We start from the raw sequence: 19,773 nt of genomic DNA on the forward strand, positions 1-19,773 counted from the left end.
ATGTGTCTTCTCCTATCTCTGCTCTGTTTACTTGTTCTGTTGTTGTTTGTTATTAAGTGTCATTGAGTTGGCTTGGACTCATAGAGACTCTGTATAGGGTTTCCAAGGAGCAACTGGTGGGTTTGAACCATTAACCTTATGGTTAGCAGTCCAGTTCTTATCCTACATTATCACACCAGTTTTATCTCTTTTATATCTCAAAAGAGATTGACTTAAAATATACCTACACTAATCCTGTCTCATTAAAATAACACAATCTTGTCACAAATGGGATTATAAGCAAAAGTATAGAAGTTAGGATTTGCAATACATCTTTTTGGAGGACACCATTCAATCCATAACAATGACCATTTCAAGCAATAGGTTATAGTGCTGGAACTCTAAAGATCATTATATAATCGTTGATTTATCAATAACTTCTGATGTGAGGAAACATTTTTGAAAGTTAATATGGCTATGTTTCTCAATATGAAAAAGTCTCATTATCAATCCATATTTTCATAATTTAGTTGTAACACCTAGGGGATACACTAAGTAACTGTAACATAAAATCTACCAAAATAAAGTGGATTCAGCAAGGTGGTAGTTTTCTCTTACTTTGGAGACCAACCAATCTTACCAGGAACCTTTGCTCTGAGAGGTTACCTAGGGAACCAGTTTCTTTTATCATGTTCAGTTATCTCTTTGAGCATGGTCCTTACCCTCCCAGTCAAAGGTGCATCTTTGTTTTAGTCCCATAGAAAGGGAAAAGAGAGAGGAAATGGAATGTAAGTAATTTCCTCTCTAATGGATATAACAAGAATGGTTGTCACATTACTTCTACTATTATCTAATTGTTCAGAACTTGGCCATATGCTCTATCATGTTTAAAAGGGAGACTTAGCTACACAGTTCTATGCGCAGATAAAACTGTGGGAATTTTATTAGACTAGAGGATAACCTACTTCTGAGAAAAACTGGCAAAACAGATAGATAGCTGCAGAACATTCTCTTATAAATAGCAGCAGAATGTTGTGTGATACAGTATCAGAAGATGAGGCCCTCCTGTTAGAAGGCACTCAAAATATGACTGGGGAAGGGCTGACTCTTTCAAGTAGAGTCAACATTAACGATGTGCATGGAGCAAAGCTTTTGGGACTTTCGTTTCCTAATGAGGCACAACTCAAAATGATAATAAGCTGCAAATGTCATTAATAATTGAAGTGTGGAATGTAGGAAGTGTGAATTTAGGAAAACTTTAAGTCATCGAAGTTAAATGGAACACTTAATGATTGTTGTTCTAGGGATTAGTGAGCTGCAATGGACTGGTATTGGCCTAATAATGATCTACTATGCTGGGAATAACAAAGGAAACAAGAGTGATGTCACATTCACTGTTGAAAAGAACATTTCAGGATCTATCCTGAAGCTCAATATTATCACTGTTAGGATAATATTCATTTCAATAACCTCATATGCATGCGGAAGCTGGACAGTGAACAAGGAAGACCGCAGAAGAATTGATGCTTTTGAGTTATGGTGTTGGAGGAGAATATTGAAAGTACCATAGGCTGCCAAAAGAACCAATAGATCTGTGTTGGAAGAAGTGCAGCCAGAATGTTCCTTGGAAGCCAAGATGGCCAAACTTCATCTCTCAGACTTTGGACATATTGTCAGGAGGGACCAATCGCTGGAGAATGATATCATGTTTGGAAGGTGGAGGGTCAGAGAAAAAGAGAAAGACCCCCAATGAGATGGATTGGCCAAGTGGCAGCATCGATGGACTCAAGCATGGCAACAGTAGTGAGGTTGGCCCAGGATCGGGCAGTGTTTTGTTTTGCTGTGCATAAGGTCACTATGAGTCTGTATTGACTTGATGACACCTAACAACAACAAGACAAAAGGAAGAAAGACCTGGTGTAGCACTGTAGGTTAAGCACTGGACTACTAACTGCAAGGTCAGTGGTTCAAACCTACCAACAGCTCTTTGGAAACCCTATATATGGTCACCATGAGTTGGAGCCAACTTGAGAACACTATTATTCAAATTTAGTTACCAATCACTAATGCCAAACATGAGGAAACTGAAGATACTTACCAACTTCTGCAGTCTGAAATTTATCATACATGCAATCAAGATGCATTGATAATTACTGGCGATTCTAATGTTAAAGTTGGAAACAAACAAAAATGGATCTGTAGTTTGAAAATATGTGCTTGATGATAAAAAATGACACAGGAGATTGAATGATAGAATTTTGCAAAATTCATGACTTATCCAAGCAAATACTTTTTTTCCATGACATAAATGAAGACTATCCATGTGGACTTTGTTAGATGGGAAACAGGAATCAAATCAACTACATCTGTGAACAGAAACAATGGAAAAGGTTAATATCATCAATTAAAACAAGGCCAGGTGTCCACAGTGGTCAACTATGGTCAGTTGCTTCTGTGAAAACTGTAATATGACCTTGAGTATATAATACCTGAACTTTGAGATCTATCTCAAGAACAGATAACTCATTGAACGCTAATGACTTAAGAAAAGAGAAGTTGTGGAATGACACGAAGAACAAGAACCCAAAAGGTCACTAAAAATAGAAACAAAAAGAGACCAAAAATGAAGACAGAAGAGATTCTGAAACTTGCTCTAGAATGTAAAGAAGCTAAAGATGGAAGATTTGATACCTTGAAATTATGCTGCTGGAGAAGAATAATGAATGTGCTATGGACTACGAGAAGAATGAACAAATCTGTCTTGGAAGAAATACAGCCAGAATACTCCTTAGAAGTGAAGATGGTAAGACTTCATCTCACATATGTTGTACATGTTATCACTGGAGAGGGACATCATGTTTGGTAAAGTAGAGGGTCAGCAAAAAAGAGTAAGATCCTCAATGACATGAATTGACACAGCAGTTACACTGTTTCATTCTGTTGTACATAGGGTCACTATGAGTCAAAATGACTGCAGAGCACCTAACACAACAACATATTTCAAATATTTTGAGGATGCAACCAGAAACCTGGAAACAGGAGGTAAGAATATTTTTGGCCTCTTAAGACACTTCTGTTGAAAACTATAAAATCATAAAAACAAACAACCATCCAAGAATTATTCTGTTAATAGCTAAGTTTAGGAAATGCTGTAAAAAAGAAACACAAATAATATCTTAAATAAGAGTCAAACGAGTTGGTGTTTTGAGAACATGCACTGCTTCAGTCATACAGAGGCCCACTGGTAAATAAATACCTGTACACATCGTATTGTTGGGGAGACTTCTAACCACACAATTCTCTTTGGTGTTTAGAGTATTACAGATTAAAATATATGGAAGTCCTGGTTCCCCAAAGACTACATGGTATAGAGGAAGGTGCAGGAGTTTCAGCTCCTGAGAATCTAGTACTTAATACATTGGTGACCTGAGTTAAATTAATGATTGTCCAAGTGCCTCAGTTTCTTCATTTATAAAATTAGGATGAAGCTAAGAATAGCCTTATAAATCTTATAAGAAGCTCTGGTAGCATAGTAGCTTATGAGCTGAGTTGCTAACTGCAAGGTCAGTAGTATGAATCTACCTGTTGCTCTGAATGAAAAGGATGAGGCTTTCTGCTCCCATAAAGATTTACAACTCATAAGATTATGAGTTGGAATTGAGTTGGTGGCACAAAACCACCACCAACCATCATCCATCTTACAGAAGAGTTTTGAGGATCGAATATTGAAAAGTAAGCTTATCACAGATTTGCTGTGAAATGAGACAGTGTGCAAACATAACAAAATTGTAATGAGTTTCTTTGAAAGCAGAAGGTATTCAGTAATTTTTACTTGTTTAGGTGAAAAAATATTTTTCTTTAATAAATATAGTAGTGGATGAGATGGTCTTTTTGTTTGTTTCCTTTAAAAAGGTGTTCTTATTTGCAAAAGTTTAGCAAATCTGTATTGGCTTTCATTTATCTCTTCTTCTAAAATTTGCTGGCCTATGAAATCTAGAAGTCTGGGAAGTATTTTATGTATGGCAATTCTAAACAAAGTTTATTAATATTCAATTTTATTCTGTAATCTTTTATTGAACATTTTTGGCCTGGCATTTAAAATTTGTCCTCAAATTTGTAAGTTACAAAATATCTGGTCCTTGGGGGTATAAAAACCTTTTCAATATCTTCATTGTTTTTCAAGGAGTGAACTAAAAAAGCTATACAAGTAACTGTAGAAATTCCTAAATGATGAATCAGATGATGGTCTACGCTTGTTTTTGTATAGAAATGACAATGAGTCACAGTCTGGGAGTTGTATCCAAACTTGTGGATGTTAAGTCTTTAGGTCTTTTCTCACTGGGTTCCTGGTAGGCCTTTCTTCCTTGGTAACTCAGAGTGTAGTTTCCATTTCTCTTCAGTGTTGCTTTAGGATATTTCAATTTTTAGGAATATTTTGTACAGCCCACCAATTATCACTGTAGGATAAGCACTGGACTACTAAACACAAGATGGGTAGTTCAAACTCATCAACTACTCCTCAGAAACCCTTTATAGGGTTGCTATGAGTTGGAAACAACTCCATGGCACTTAACAACAACATTTGTATTCAGCTCCAGCTAATTACTGTTCAAAATCCAGAATCAAATGACTCACTTGATAAGCTTCATCAGACGGGGTTACCATAAGTTGGAATCAAGTTGATAACAAAGAGTATGGGGGTATGTTTTGTTTTTAAGACAAACGTACATACAATTGTTGCTGTTGTTATTAAGTGTTATAGAGGCAGTTCCGACCCATAGCGACCCTATATAGGGTTTCCAAGGAGCAGCTTGAACCACCGACCTTGCAGTTCAAATGGCTTTGCAGTCTGGTGCATTAACCCACAGTGCTACACTGTAGGTTGTTTGAAATAGCTCAGAGGTGGTGTTTAACCCCCAGACTGCAGGTGCTTTGGAATAAGGGTGTGGTGATCTGCTTCTAGAAGTTTTCAGGCAATGGAAACCCTGTGGAACTCAGTGTTACTTTGAAACATGTGGGGTCACCTTGTGTCGGAATGAACCTGAAGGCAAGTGGTTTGGCTTGGGGTTTTAACATATAAATAATTAATATGTGAAAATGCAGTAATGAATATGCACAGAGTATGAGTTCATGATAACATGGAGGGGCACTAGATTAGGAAAAGTTTCATAGAAAGGGTTTGTCTCTGAGGTCAGATATGAAAGCATATAGTAATAAAATAGGCTAATAGGGCAAACTTGTCAAGTTTCCTCAATGGAGTCCATATTTTAAAAGACATTATTCACGCTTTTCCCAGAAACAAACCTCTGTGCATAAGTAGTCAACATTTATAGCTAGTCAATGTTTATAGCCTACATAGGATGACTGGTGTTACTCTACTATCTTAGCATTACAAGGAAACTTTTAAAAGTTCATGGGAAAATGAAATTAAAATATAAAAATAAAATATGTAAATCTTACTTCACAACATAAACTCCATTAAGGTCAAGATATTTTCATAACTGATGATACCAGTCATTAGGTTGATCCCTAACAAACTGAGTCGCCGTTGTAAAGTCTCATTGAATTGGTTCAGATTCATAGTGGCTCCGTATAAGATTCCTGAAGAGTGGCTGGATTTGAACCTCTAACCTTGCAGTTAGCAGTCCAGTGCTTATCCTACATCACTACATCAGAACTAGTTCCTGTAGAAGGACATTATGCTTGGTAAAGTGAAGGGTTAGGGAAAAAGAGGAAGACACCTAAGGAGATGGATTGGCACAGTGGCAGCAGCAAAGGTCTCAACCATAACTACAATTGTGAGGCTAATGCTGGTCCCAGCAGTGTTTCATTCTGTTGGGCATAGAGTCGCTTGAGTCACAATCAATTGGATGGCAACAACAAAAGAACTGAGAGTCCTGAGAATTTAATGTTATCAATGTAGGTAGTTTATTTTACATTTTTAAATGAAGAATAATGACTGCCCTTTCAAGATTTTTTTTTTTTTTTAATTAGGAAACAAAAAGAAATCAGAGGAGCTAAATCAGAACTGTAATACAGTTCCCATAGAAACTCTTGCAAAATTGCCCTTGTATGATGAGAGGAATAAGCAGAGCATTCTCATGTGGAGAAGTTCTCTTTGATGAAGGTTTTCCTTTCCAGGAATGTTTCTGCTAAAATTTTGGCTAACTTTCTTAAAACACTCTTATAATAAGCAGATGCTATTGTTCTTTGGCCCTCCAGAATATGAACAAGCAGAGTGCCTTGAACATCCCCCAAACTGTTGCCATGACCTTTTCTCTTGACTAGTCTCCTTTTGCTTTGACTGGACCACTTTTACCTCTTAGGTTGATTGTGCTTTGTCATAAGGAAAATACTGGTGAAGCCATGTTTCCTCTCCTGCTATGGTGTTACAATTCTTCCAAGAAAAGCTTCAGGATCTTGGTCCCACTTGTTTAAAATTTCCACTGAAAGATCTTTTCTTGTCTGCAACTGATCTGTTTTGTATCTACAGTGTGGAAAGTTTGCTCAACTTCTTTTTTTTTTTTAGTTAGAATTGTGTAAGCCAAAATAACTGAAATGTTCATGGTGTTGAGTATTGTTTCTGCTCTTGTCAGTCCTCTTCAATCAGTACACAAACAAGAGTAATTTTTTCCAAAGTGAAGTGAATGGTCTGTTTCTGTGACTTTATTTTCAACACCATCTCATCCCTTCTTAAAATGAGTTATCCATTTATAAACTATTGATTTTAGGGGGGCCTTGTCTCCATTTACTTTTCATAAAGCATGGATGATTTCACCGTTCTTGCTCCCAAGGTTCACCATAAATCATTGATTGTTCTTGCTTCAGTTTTAGCAGAATTCATGTTGCTCTGATGAGAGTTCATTTCAAACTGATGTCTTATCCTTCTCAGTATCTCAAACTGGATCCTGTTCAGATATATTATAACTAGTAAGAGTTTATTTTGGTTCCAATTTTTTTTTAAATATATGCATAGCTTTTTCATAATATGTACTTTCCATGAAGTTTATGAGAACCCCCTCGTATTTCAGCCCAAAACAAAGGTTGAGATTTTCATTTGAAATTTTGGTATTTTCTGGCAAAATTATGATTTTCATTATGATTTTTGAAATATTTATGTAACTATAGAATTCTCTCCTCATTCTTTTTAATGACAGCCTTACTTAAATTGGGAAAAACAATGTAGAGAAAGTCATACTGTAAAGAACCTCATCAATAAGAGTAATAACAAAATTCTGCCCCATGGAGATGCCTTAAGGTAGGTACTTCTTCCTTTTGAAGCAGTATGGGAGGTCAGATCCCAGACCCCTTTTATGTAGGCAATAAAAAAATAATAGAAGTCCTGGTGTGACACTGAAAGATAAACTATTGGACCGCCAGGTTAGTTTGAACTGCAAGTTTAGTAGTTCAAACTCACCACCCACTCCTTGGAAACCCTATACAGGGTCACTATGAGTTGTAACCAACTCGATGACACTTAGCAACAACAACAACAAAAAATAACAGTAATACAAATAATGATGAACATTTGTATGTTGTTGTTGTTAAATGCCATTGAGTCTATTCCAACCCATGGTGACACTGTATAGGGATTCCAAGGAGCAGCTGATGAGCTTGAACCACTGAGCTTGCAGTTTAATCGACTTTACAGTCTGGCCCAAAGCGCCACCCATTTGTATAGGACTCCAACATTTGTATGTTGTTGTTGTTGTTGTTAAGTTGAGTCAATTCCAACTCATAGCAACCCTGTATAGGGTTTCTGAGGAGCAGCTGGTGAACTTGAACTGCCGCCCTTGCAGTTCAAACGGCTTTGCAGTCTGTCGCATTAACCGACAGCACCACACAAGGACTCCAACATTTGTGTAATCAGACCAAAAATGCAGCCTACTTCCATAGTGTCATAAAGATCCTACATAGGGTTCCCTAGACTATAAATCTTTAAGGAGCAGCTCATCTTTCTCCTGAGGAGTGACTAATGGGCTTGAACTGCCTACTTTGCAGTTAGCAGTCTAATGTTTATCTTACATTGCTGTCAGACTCTAGAACATTTGTCTGTTGTTGTTGTTAAGTGCTGTTGAGCTGGTTCTGACCCATAATGAGCCTGTATAGGGTTTCTGAGGAGCATCTGGTGAGCTTGAACTGCCAACCTTGCAGTTCAAATGGCTTTGCAGTCTGGTGCCATTAATCCATAGCACCACAGTACCACTAAATTAGTTCTGACTCCTAGGTACCCTGTATATGATTTCCACGGAGTGGCTGGTGGGTTTGAACTGCCAACAGTGTGGATAGCAGTCCAATGCTTATCCTACAGTGCTGCAACAGGAACTTAGCATTTGTATTGTACTAGACTGCAAAGCTGATTTGAACCACAAGGTCAGTGGTTCAAGCTCACCAGCTGCTCCTTGGAAACCCTATACAGGTTTGTTATGGGTTGGAAATTATTCTATGGCACTTAGCAACAACATTTTGCAAAAGGGTTTTACAGAAGTACCTATTAAGAGATTTAACTGTAAGGAAATGCAACTTTGCCATCTCAAGCAATTTTTTTACTCTCTTTTAGGTGCAATTTCCCTATCTATATGGCAATGCAGGATAATGCACTGGACTGCAAGGCCAGTTAAGCTGCAAGGTTGGTCATTTAAACCCACCAGCCGCTCCTCAGAAACCCTATACAAGGTCGCTATGAGTCTGAACCAACTCAATGGCACTTATTAACAACAACAAACACCCACCAAAAAAGGAGACATCTTGGCTTAAATGCTTAAGTTAAGTGCTTGGCTGTTAACCGAAAAGTTGGTAGTTTGAACCCAATAAGAGCAGGAGAAAAGACCTGGCAATCTGGTCCAATAAAGATTTCAGTCTATGAAACCCTAGTGGGGTGGGGACAGTTCTACTCTGTCATATAGGGTCATTGGTTACTATAAGTCTGAATCAGTGCAAGAGGATCCAACATCCACATGGAGGGCTGCTATGAGAATTGAGTGAGAGTCTGTGTATGACATGCCTTTGACAGTGCCTGATATTTAGTAGGTATACAGTAAGAGATAGAGCACTGGACTGCAAGGTTGGGTTGGACTGCAAGGCTGTCCATACAAACTCACCAGCTGCCCCTTGGAAACCCTATACAGAGTTGCTATGAGTTGGAACCCACTGGCCCTTACTAATAACAATGTAGTAAGAGTTAGAGTCCTGATGTGGTGCTGCAGCCTAAATGCTTTGAACTGCAAAGTCCTGTGGTTCAAGCTCACCAGCTGTTTCTGGAAAACTCTATACAGGGTCACTATGACTTAAAATCCACTGGGACAGCACATAACAACAACAGCATAGTTAAGAGTTGGGTCCATTATTTTTGACATTATTTCCCCCCTCAGTAGTAGATAAGATTTTTGGAGCACAAATACCTTATATGTAGTAAAGATAGTGTGATTTTATGAAATTTTACTTACAATCATGTACTTTGACATGCGTTGTAAAATGTATTTAGCAAAAATAATGCAGACATTGAAAGCTAATGTATTAGGTCATTAATGTTTAACTTTTGCTAGCAGCTAAAATTGGGAACGATCTTGGTTAAAAAACCTTTGTTAAACACCTATTTCGTGTCAGACTTTGTTCTATACGATGCAATTTTCTCTTTTATCTTTCTTTATTCTGATATTTTAACCAGTTCATAAGCTGCCAATATGCTGCCCCGTAAAACAGGTAGCCTCTTTTGTCAGTTTCTGCACACTTACCAACCTTCATGGGGCCTTTGGTAAAGTTCCAGAGGATTCCCATTACTAAACAGACTGATACTAGGTAGTAAAATGCAAATTCCTAAGTAGCTGGAAATTGAGCTTCCCTAAAGCCCCCTGGGACTTTGCTTCAGTTTTAACCATTAATCTACTGGGTTCTTTAATTTATTATTATTTTTAAGTTTTGCGTCAATATATGGGGAGGACTGGAATGGGAAAGTAGAGGGAAGGCTTTAGAAAAGGGTTTTGAGCGAGGCATTTGTTTGGAGGGTGTGATGAATTGTTGGGGATGGGCGGGAGAAAGGCGACTCAAGTACACAAAAGGCTATTTCCGGCTCAAATTTCACGAAAGCTCTATGAGTGGAACTTTTTTTGGGGGGGAGAAAAAACCATTCCAAAAGAACAAGGAGTGTTTGTATTTATGTGTGTCCGAGTGGGCGGCCTAGGGCCCCCTGTTTTATTATAAGTGGAAATCTTCACATCTTTGGGCAGGCCAGGCTTCAGGCTGCAGGGACCCTTCCTAGTACCAAGTTCGGGACTTTCTGAACAGCAGCGGCCACAACAACAGGCTCTCCCTGGGACAAAGGAGCCAGCCCAACCCTGTAACCTCGTGCAGCCTAGTCCTTCGGACTCGAGAGCGCGCACTCACCGAGTAGGGTTGGGGCTGCAGGGTAGGTAGCACAGACCGGCGTGGGCCCGCAGCCGCCGCGCCCGGAAGACCCGGCTCTGGGACACAGCCCCCGCCCGGGCTGGCTCTGCGCCGGGCCTCCCGGCTTGCATTCACTCTTTGACCTGCAGTCCTCCTCCCGACACCCTCCCTACAGGTCGCACTACTGTAACCGCAGCAGGGGCCGCCTTCTCGGCCGGCCAGCGGAGAGCGCAGCGCGTCGGACTGGTGGCATGGCTGTGTCCTGGAGAAGCTGGCTGGCCAACGAAGGGGTTAAGCACCTCTGCCTGGTAGGATGGCGGGCCAGGGTCTCTTTGCGTTTTCTGTCTCATGCAGGGATTTTTATTCATTTTCTGGGAGTGTGTGGGTAGGAAGTGGAGGTGAAAAGTTTCGCCTGTAATTTGAACATTTATAACTAACAAAACTTTCTATACCTGGAGATGTCCAAATCCTTGTGAACTTTCCTACAAACTAATAGGAGAGCGGACGTGGAGGAAGTGGGAAGTGGATTTAGCTTTTTCTTAACCCTTTAAGCATTTTCCCCCTTTTCCTGGATTTTTTTTTTTTAGAGGTATTGTTTTAACAACGTATGACACTTGGCACCTGACTGGTGTCATTAATTTCTTTGTCTTAGTTTTACAGCAGGGCAGATCTGTAGCTCGTTTAGGGGACCTAAGTGTTTAATTAATCCTAAGTGAAGGGACGGGTGGGGTCAGGTTTCCTTCTCCACTCAAAGTGAATCCGTTTGGCTTGCTGGTTAATTGAGAATACTTGCTTTCTGCAATTTCTGACTATCTGAATTTCCTTTAAAAGTAAGGTGTCCAGTGAATGAATTGGTAGTTTCCATTTGTCAGATAATGTTTATTTAAAACTTTTGTTTTCTTCACTCCCTTTTCTGATCGTTTTAGCTCATCTGGCTCTCCCTGAATGTCCTGCTTTTTTGGAAAACTTTTCTGCAGTATAACCAAGGGCCAGAGTATCACTACATCCATCAGATGTTGGGGGTAAGTGGAATTTGCGAGAACTGATGAAATGGGATTAGTGAGGGCAGACGTTGCTACAAGGTTTGGTCAGTTCTTCCATTCATTGAAAAAAAAATTATTCTCTAAAGTGGCCAAGACAAGTAATTTTTAAAAAATTTGTCTACATTAAGGCAAATAAAAAACTGCTTATTTAAGAACTGATTTAAGCTACTTATTTAAGAACTAAAAATAATATCTGCTCAATGAAAATGAATGAGCCTGCAGGACCTACTAATAGTGCCTGAGAAGAGTTGCTCTTTGCAGCTGTAAATTGCCTTGAATGATCTGCTTCACCAGGAGGACTGATGACAGGCTTTTAATTTTTACTATCAAGGCTTTCAGCCACCCAGAACTTAGAGCTTGTCCAGAGAATTTCTGCACTATTTCCTTTTGTTGGCAATGTCTCTATCATTACTAAGCATTTCTTAACTACTTTTCTTTAGGTTAGTGTCTGACTGTGGTTCCAGTGTGCTAGTCTACTGATATTGTGCAGTGTTTCTCTGGTTTATATCTTGTTGAAGAAATATTCCTTTGTCTCCTCCCTGATGTTTCTGATCTTGGTTTTTCCTTTCCATCACTTTCCTACTTGACTCCTTGACAAAAGGCAGTATTGCTGAAGACGTTTTACTTTGTACAGGGAAATGGCATTCTAAATAGGATACTTAGCTTTGTTCTTCAACATTTAATGACTGAAGTTATGAATGTTGTTAAGTGCCGTTGAGTTGGTTCTGACTGATCATGCACCTGTATACAGTTTCTGAGGAGAGTCAGGTGAGTTTCAACCTTGAGCAGTTAGCAGTCCATTATGTATCATACAGCACCACAATATGAATGTTGTTGTTGTTAAGTGCTGTCAAGTGAGTTCTAACTCACAGCTACTCCGTACAGAATTTCCAAGGAGCCAGCTGGTAGCTTTGAACTGTTGACCTTGTAGTTCTCAGTTCAGTGCTTATCCTACAACGCCATAGAAGTTCACATTATGAATAGTTCATATAAATTAAGTGGATCCAGATATAGCATTCATGCTTTACACATACAGACCTTATTCATCTTGAAACTTCAGTTCCTAGTAGAGTACCCAGCACTTATTAAATTTTCAATAAATAGCATAAAAATTAATTATTTTATTTTACACAAGAAAATACAAGAGAAGTTCATGGAAAAATGGAATTGAAAAATAAATTTAATTTTTCAATAAACTTTCGAAGCCTCCCTAATAATAATTTGTTATCTATAGGAAAAACAATTGTTGCATTTCAAGTTTGTTGTTGTTAAGTGACGTCAAGTTGGTTCGAACTCATAAGGACCCTGGTGGGTTTGAATCACTGACCTTGTGGTTAGCAGTCCAGTGCTTGTCCTACAGCATCACTCCAGGATCCAAGTTTTGTGCATGTTTTTAGCTAATGGGTTGGAAAAATTGTCTCAGTGATTGAACTCATTTTACTTGGCAAATAAAATTTGAACACTTTTTGAATACTCATTTATTTTTTTCATCCATCTATCCTTCTATTCGACTATCTGTAGTTATTGGGTATTATGGAGGGAATTCTTACTCATAGTGACTCTGTTTGCAACAGAACTAAACACTGTCTGATCCCGTACCATCCTTATAACTGTTGATATATTTGAGCTCATTGCTGCAGATTGCAAACAAATGACCCCAATCATCCCTTCCACAGCATTCTCTACTCAGCTGGGTTAGATCAGGTCACACAGAACTCAACTACTATACTCACAGTTAAGGGGTTTATTATGGAAATTACCAGGTTACAATTCAGGGTCAGAAATGTTCAAAGCACAGTTCTTCCAGTCAGGACAGCCTCGCCTCTGCAATGCCCACAGACAGGCCATCTTACTGGTTTTTATCCCCTTGTCTGGTCTCTGCCCTGCTTCAACAATGTTACAAAGCTCCTTTGTTGTTGTGAAGTGCCATCAAGTCGATTCTGACCCATAGCGACACTGTATATGGTTTCCAATAAGCAGCTGGTGAGCTTGAACCACCGACCTTGCAGTTCAAATGACTGCAGTCTGACGCATTAGCCCACAGCGTCACACCAGGACTAAAGCTCCTTTAGATGCTTGTAAATGCCCATAGGACATTCATTCAAGCCTTGGCTTGAAGATACTTGGTTCTAGCTCCATCTGCCAACTAACCTAGCTCCTATTATTAAATGTCTGTATGAGGTATCCCACTATGCAAACAAGTCTTCTGCCCTATGTCATACAGCTTTATTTGCTTCCACAGCTGGGAAGACCACCGCTTTGTCTTGTGCTCTTAGTTCTGCTGTAGCTGCTCCATAGCCATACATCCAGTGTCACAGCTTTTTGTCCTTGGGCCAGGGAGGTTCACTGCGCAGGGATCTCAGGGTCCAAAGGATGCATTCTACTGCTGGCTCCTCTTCTTTGATGGTAGTGAGATCTCCACTTCTTGTTTTGGATACAACTCATTTTATACCCACATTCTTGTTGTTAGTTGCTGTAGAGTCGGTTCCAACTCATAGCGACCCTGTGTAAGTTTTCTGAAGAGCAACTGATGGGTTTGAACTGCTGACCTTGTGGTTAGCATTTTAGTGCTTATCCTACAGCGCCATACCAGGAGTTCATACCACTTTAGAGGTCCACTGTTTTACAATCAAAATGAACTCTGTTAACCACTCACAACTGAATCATATCATCCTATCTGCATTTCCTCCCTTCTTCTCTTACCCATTCCTAACCTGGCAAAAACATTGTTTGGTGAGAGTTACAACGACTGGGTAGAAGAGCCATATGAAGTAATTCACTATGTTGTACAGACACTGTGCCAATCCATCTTGATAAGGGCCTTCCTTATTTTTGCTGACCCTCTACTTTACAAAGTATGATGTCCTCCTGTCATATTCCCTTTTTAGTAATATTTGACTTTACTTCTTCCTAGACACACCTGTTCATCCTTTTGGTAATATGTGGTATAGTCAATACTCTTCACCAACAACATAGTTCAAATGCATCAATGATTTTTGATCCTCCTTATTCATTGTCCAGCTTTTCCATGAATGAGTTGATTGAAAAGACTATGTATTTTGTGAAGCATACCTTAGTTCTCAAGGTGACATCTTTGCTTTGGAAAACTATAAAGAAGTCTTTTGCACCAGATTTACCCAGAGCACTATATCATTTGATTTCTTGACTGCTGCTTCCATGAGCAAGTGTATCCAAGTCAAACAAAATTCTTGACTTCAATATTTACTCTATTTATCATGATGTTGCTTATTAGGCCAATTGTGAGAATTTTTGTTCTTATGTTGCCATGTAATTTGTACTGAAGATCGTACTCTCTGATCTTCATCAGTAAGTGCTTCAATTTCTCTTAGTTTTCAGCAAGCACGGTTGTGTCATCAGTGTATTGCAGGTTATTAATGAGTCTCCCTCTAATCCTGATGCTATATTACTCTTCATATAGCTAAATTTCTCACCTTATTTGCTCAGTATACAGATTGAATAAATATGTTGAATGCATATAACCGTGGTTCACACTTTTCCTGATTGTAAACTGTGTAGTGTTCAACTATCTAGAAAACTAATAAACTCCTGTGCTTGTCAAATGGGCATATACACAGTAGGGATCTTGTCTCTGCCCTCAAGTTGCTTACAATCAAAAGACAAAACCAACAAGTTAATTAAAATTTAATAAGAAAAGTTTCCTTTAATATACACTTGAGGTTTGCTGGCCTGTCATTTTTATTTTGCTTCATAGACTTCTCCCCTTAGGTTTGCGCTAATAGAACATAAGGTTTTTCAATGGGAAATAGATCTGACCTATTATATAACCTGATAACAACTTGAAAAAAAAAACACTTGAGGATTATGACAGTAATTTTTATTCTTGATTAGGAGGTTTATGTGTGTGTGTGTGTGTGTGTTACTATGAAGTATCAGACTAGATAATTTGGTAAGTCCCATCTGAATTTCGGATTTCAGCTTTGTGTAGCATATATTATAAGCTGAAATGAAGTAAAAAAATAATACATTGAAAAAGAAATTAATTTTATGGACTTGGATGCAGTGTAACTGAATTTCAGATTTATTTTGGTGACCAATCAGATAATGACTTTCTTCATCTGATTGACCACCAAAATAAGTAAATAAATATACATATACACAAATATGAATGCTGGTGTGGCACTGTAGGATAAGAACTTAACCAGAAGGTTGGTTTGAGCCACAAGGTTGGTTTTAGTCACAAAGTCTGCAGCTCAAACTCAACCAGCCATTCCTTGGAAACCCTGTACAGGGTCACTATGAGTTGGAACTGACTCGATAGCAGTTAACAACAATGACACACAAGTATATATACACACATTGGTAGTGGTGCCAGTTGCCATTGAGTTAATTTTGATTCATGGAAACCTCCTGTGAATCAACTACAACTATGCTCAAGTGTTTTCAATGGCTGATTTTTCAGAAGTACATAGGTACGCCTTTCTTCTGAGGAACCTCTGAGTAGACTTGAACTTCCAGCCTTTTGGTTAGTACCCAAGCTGAATGTATAACTGTTTATATCACCCAGGGGCTCAATGTTTACGTCTACCTACCTACCTACCTACCTACCTACCTACCTACCTACCTACCTAATCTCCCAGTTAATTTTTTAAATTGTCTATAGAGTTCACTTCTGTCTAGTACTATTTCCCTTTAGTGCTTTTACTTGAATAATATGAGTGGTATGCCTGAGGTTTGATGGTGAGGCCTGTAAAAAATGGACACATACAAATCTAGGTCATCAAGTCCAACTCATAGTAACTCTACAGGACAGTACAACTGCCCCATAGGTCTTTATGGAAGTAGACTGCTACATCTATGGGTCTCAATAAATATTGATCAAATGAATGAAGAAAAAAGATTAAACAACAAAAAGAAAGATGAGAACAAAGGATAAGAAGCAAACTGAAGAAGAGGAGGTCGTTTGAAACCAGTTTTCATGGAAAATAGGAATGATCATAATATGTTGACCCTTAACTGTCCAGTCTGGGTTCAACATTTTACCAAAAGCCATTGTAGACAGGAATGATTTTTCTTCTTGGCATCATGGTGACAGATAAAAGAAGATTACTAAATTTCTCACTTTTCAGTAAATTTGAATTTTCTAGTCATTAATTTAAACTGCTTTGAAATAGATATTTTCTATATTACTTTTTAGTGAAGAGGAACTTTATGTATAAGTTTACTGTTTTCTGTATGTTTCATGTCATCCATCTAGGCTTATCATTTTCTAATGATTGTGATAATGTTTCATAGATTAAGAATTTCAAAATTTTTGCAAATTACAAGGGATTATAACAATATAATGTTGTTAAGTGCCATCAAGTTGGTTCTGACTCATAGCGACTCTATATACGGTTTCCAAACAGCCGCTGGTGGTTTGAACTGACTTTGTAGATTGCAGTCTTGTACTTATCCTACAGTTCTATACAAGGACTCAACAGTATAATAATGGAATAGAATTAATTTCAAAATAGATATTACAAACTCCCATGTTTTACATTTTTTAATAGCTATATATAATTAACTATAGCTGTGGTAGTACAATCTTAGCTCGGCTGCTAACCAAAAGATGACAGTCTAGGAAACCTGTGGGGCAGTATTAGTATTACTCTGTTCTTTATGAGTCAGAAATGCCTACATGGCACAAAACAGCAGCAGCCTGTTATTAACTTAATGCCATCAGTACATTTTACAGTCTACCAAATACAAGGGCCTATACCTTCTCATAAGTATCTTTAAGGTGAATTATGGTTGGCTGGTTGGTTGGTTATGTGCCTTGGAGTTGGTTCCGACTCATAGCGACCCTGTACAGGGTTTCCGAGGCTGTGAATCTTTACGGGAGCAGAAAGCCTCATCTTTCTTCCGTAGAACAGCTGGTATTTTCGAGCTGCTGACTTTAAGGTTCACAGCCTGATTCGTAACCACTACGCTACCAGAGCTCCTTAAGGTGAATTATAAAAGCATAGAAATCATGGTACAATGTCTTGAAATGAATTTGATTGCTGCCACTTTAAAACACATACAAAACATTTCTTCCATTAGTTGTTGAAATTTTGATTATTGCTGTAAGTATGTATCTGTAAAGTGTAATAGGAGAGTTGTAGCAGTGTAATGGACAGAAAAGTCTACGGAATATGGTTCATTTGCAGGAACACATGGACGGACAGTGATAATCAGCAGTTAGTTGTTAGTAATTGTTTGAAACCTCTGCTTCTAAGGGATGTTTTGACTATGTCTTCCAAGGCAGATTTGTTTGTTCTTTTGGCATTCCATGGTACTTTCAATATTTTTTGCCAACCCCATAATTCAAATATACCAATTCTTCTCTGGTCTTCTTTATTTATTGTCTGACTTTCTCATGCACATTTAAGACTAATGAAAATACCATCAATTGGATCAGATAAAACTTAGTTTGCAAAGTGATGTTTTTTGCACTTTAGCAACAGAGGTCATTTGCAGCTGATTTGACCAGTGCAATATGTCTTTTGATTTCTTGTCTGCTTTTTCTATGAGCATTGATTGTGGATCCTAGTCAAATCAATTCCTTGACAACTTCAATCTTTTCTCTTTTTTTTTTTTATCGTGATGTTATGTACTGGTCCACATGTGAGCATTTTTGTTTTCTTTACGTTGAGTTGTAATCCATGTTTAAGGTTGTATTTTTTTGATCTTCATCAGATAGCACTTCATGTCTTTTTCACTTTCAGCAAGCACTGTTATGGCATCTCCATATTTTAGGTTGTTAATGAACCCTCCTCCAATCCTGATGTCACGTTCCTCTTCATATAGTCCGGTTTCTCAGTCCATTATTTGCTCAGCATGCAGGTTAAATAAGTATGGTGGAAAGATATAACACATACCTTTCCTGATTTTAAACCACACACCTTGTTTTGTTCAAATGACTGCTTCTTAGTCTACATACAGGTTTTGCATGATCACAATGAAGTGTTCCAGAATTTCCATTTTTTGCAGTGTTTTATATAGTTTGTTATTATCTACATAAATGCCTTTGCATAGTCAATAAAACACAAGTAAACATCTTGTATTATCTGCTTCCTGCCAAGATCCATCCGACGTCAGCAATGATATCCTCGTTTCATGTTTTCTTCTGACTTAACCTTGAATTGTTGGCACCTCCTTGCCCATGTACTTCTGTAACCATTTTTGAATGATCTTCAGCCAAATTTTCCTTACATGTGATATTAATGATTTAGTTTGATAATTTTCAAATTCTGTAGGGTTACCTTTCTTTGGAATGGGCATAAATATGAATCTCTTCTAGGCAGGTCTCTGTTGTCTATATTTCTTGTCATAGACTAATGAGTGTTTCTATGCTGCATCAGTTTGTTGAAACATTTTAATTGGTAGTCTGTAAAATCCTGTAGCTTTGTTTCTTGCATTCATTGACAGTTGTATGTCTGCCTTCAATACCATCAGTTCTTGATCATATGCTACCTTCTGAAATGGTTGAATGTGAACCAATTCTTTTTAGTACAGTGCCTCTGTATTCCTTCTGTCTTCTTCTTTTTTTTCTTAAGCTTTGAAAAATGGGAGTTACTTTTTATTGCATGTAAATTTAAACTTACATTTCGCCCCCCCCAAAATGCTTTTATTTAAATTTTTGCCAAAAAGATTTGAAGCAAAACATTAATTTATATGTGACCCATAACAAATAACAACATAGAAATAGAAAATTCAAAAGCTAGAGACAAAATATATAGGCTGATATAAATACTACAATTGAGCATTATTTTTCTTCCACATTTCTAAGCAATTAAAATATAAAGACAAAATTAATGAGTCATATACTTCTCATTGGTGCTTAAAAGAAAACACATTAAGCTATCCAAACAGGTAAACTCTTCTTACATGGAAAATTTATCAAATATAAAGATTAATTTTCCCTTCGTCTTGAGATACAGTTCCTACATGAAAAGCAGGAAAACTGTTTGACTGTGTCACATTAGTGTTATTGCTGTTAAGTGCCATGGAGTCACTTTAACTCATACTTACTCTGTATAGGGCTTCCAAGGCTGTAAATCTCTGTGGGAGCAGAAAGCCTCATCTTTCTCCCACAGAGGGCTGGTGGGCTCCAATTGCCAACCTTGTGGTTCACAGTCCGGTACCTGTCCTATAGAGCCACCACACTTCCATCACATTATTAGCATTTTCAAAAGGCTGTATGATGGCCAGTTATGGGTCAAAGAATAAAAAGGATATTTTTCTATGATCACTTAGGATTTTCCGATGGACTTCTGGTATGGTGCTGTGGATCAGCACTGGACTGTGAACCATCAAGGTTAGCAATTCAAACCCACCATCTCTTTGGAAACCCTATACAGGGTCA

General features: G+C 38.1%; 1 protein-coding gene across 3 annotated transcripts in view; it reads left to right on the forward strand.

Moving 5' to 3' along the window:
• Nucleotides 1-10,426: 10,426 nt before the first annotated feature.
• Nucleotides 10,427-19,773, forward strand: part of NOX4 (NADPH oxidase 4) — a 258,255-nt gene continuing 248,908 nt past the window's right edge. For 2 of the 3 annotated variants that reach the window (XM_006871214.1, XM_006871213.1), the window contains exons 1-2: nt 10,427-10,670; nt 11,289-11,384. In XM_006871214.1, coding sequence (XP_006871276.1) covers nt 10,614-10,670; nt 11,289-11,384 — 153 coding nt within the window. In that variant the 5' untranslated portion in view covers nt 10,427-10,613. The remainder of the gene's footprint in view (nt 10,671-11,288; nt 11,385-19,773) is intronic. The other variant, XM_006871215.1, reaches the window with a different exon arrangement.

This window comes from Chrysochloris asiatica, unplaced genomic scaffold, assembly GCF_000296735.1.
Source record: "Chrysochloris asiatica unplaced genomic scaffold, ChrAsi1.0 scaffold00163, whole genome shotgun sequence".
Lineage (NCBI taxonomy): Eukaryota > Metazoa > Chordata > Mammalia > Afrosoricida > Chrysochloridae > Chrysochloris > Chrysochloris asiatica.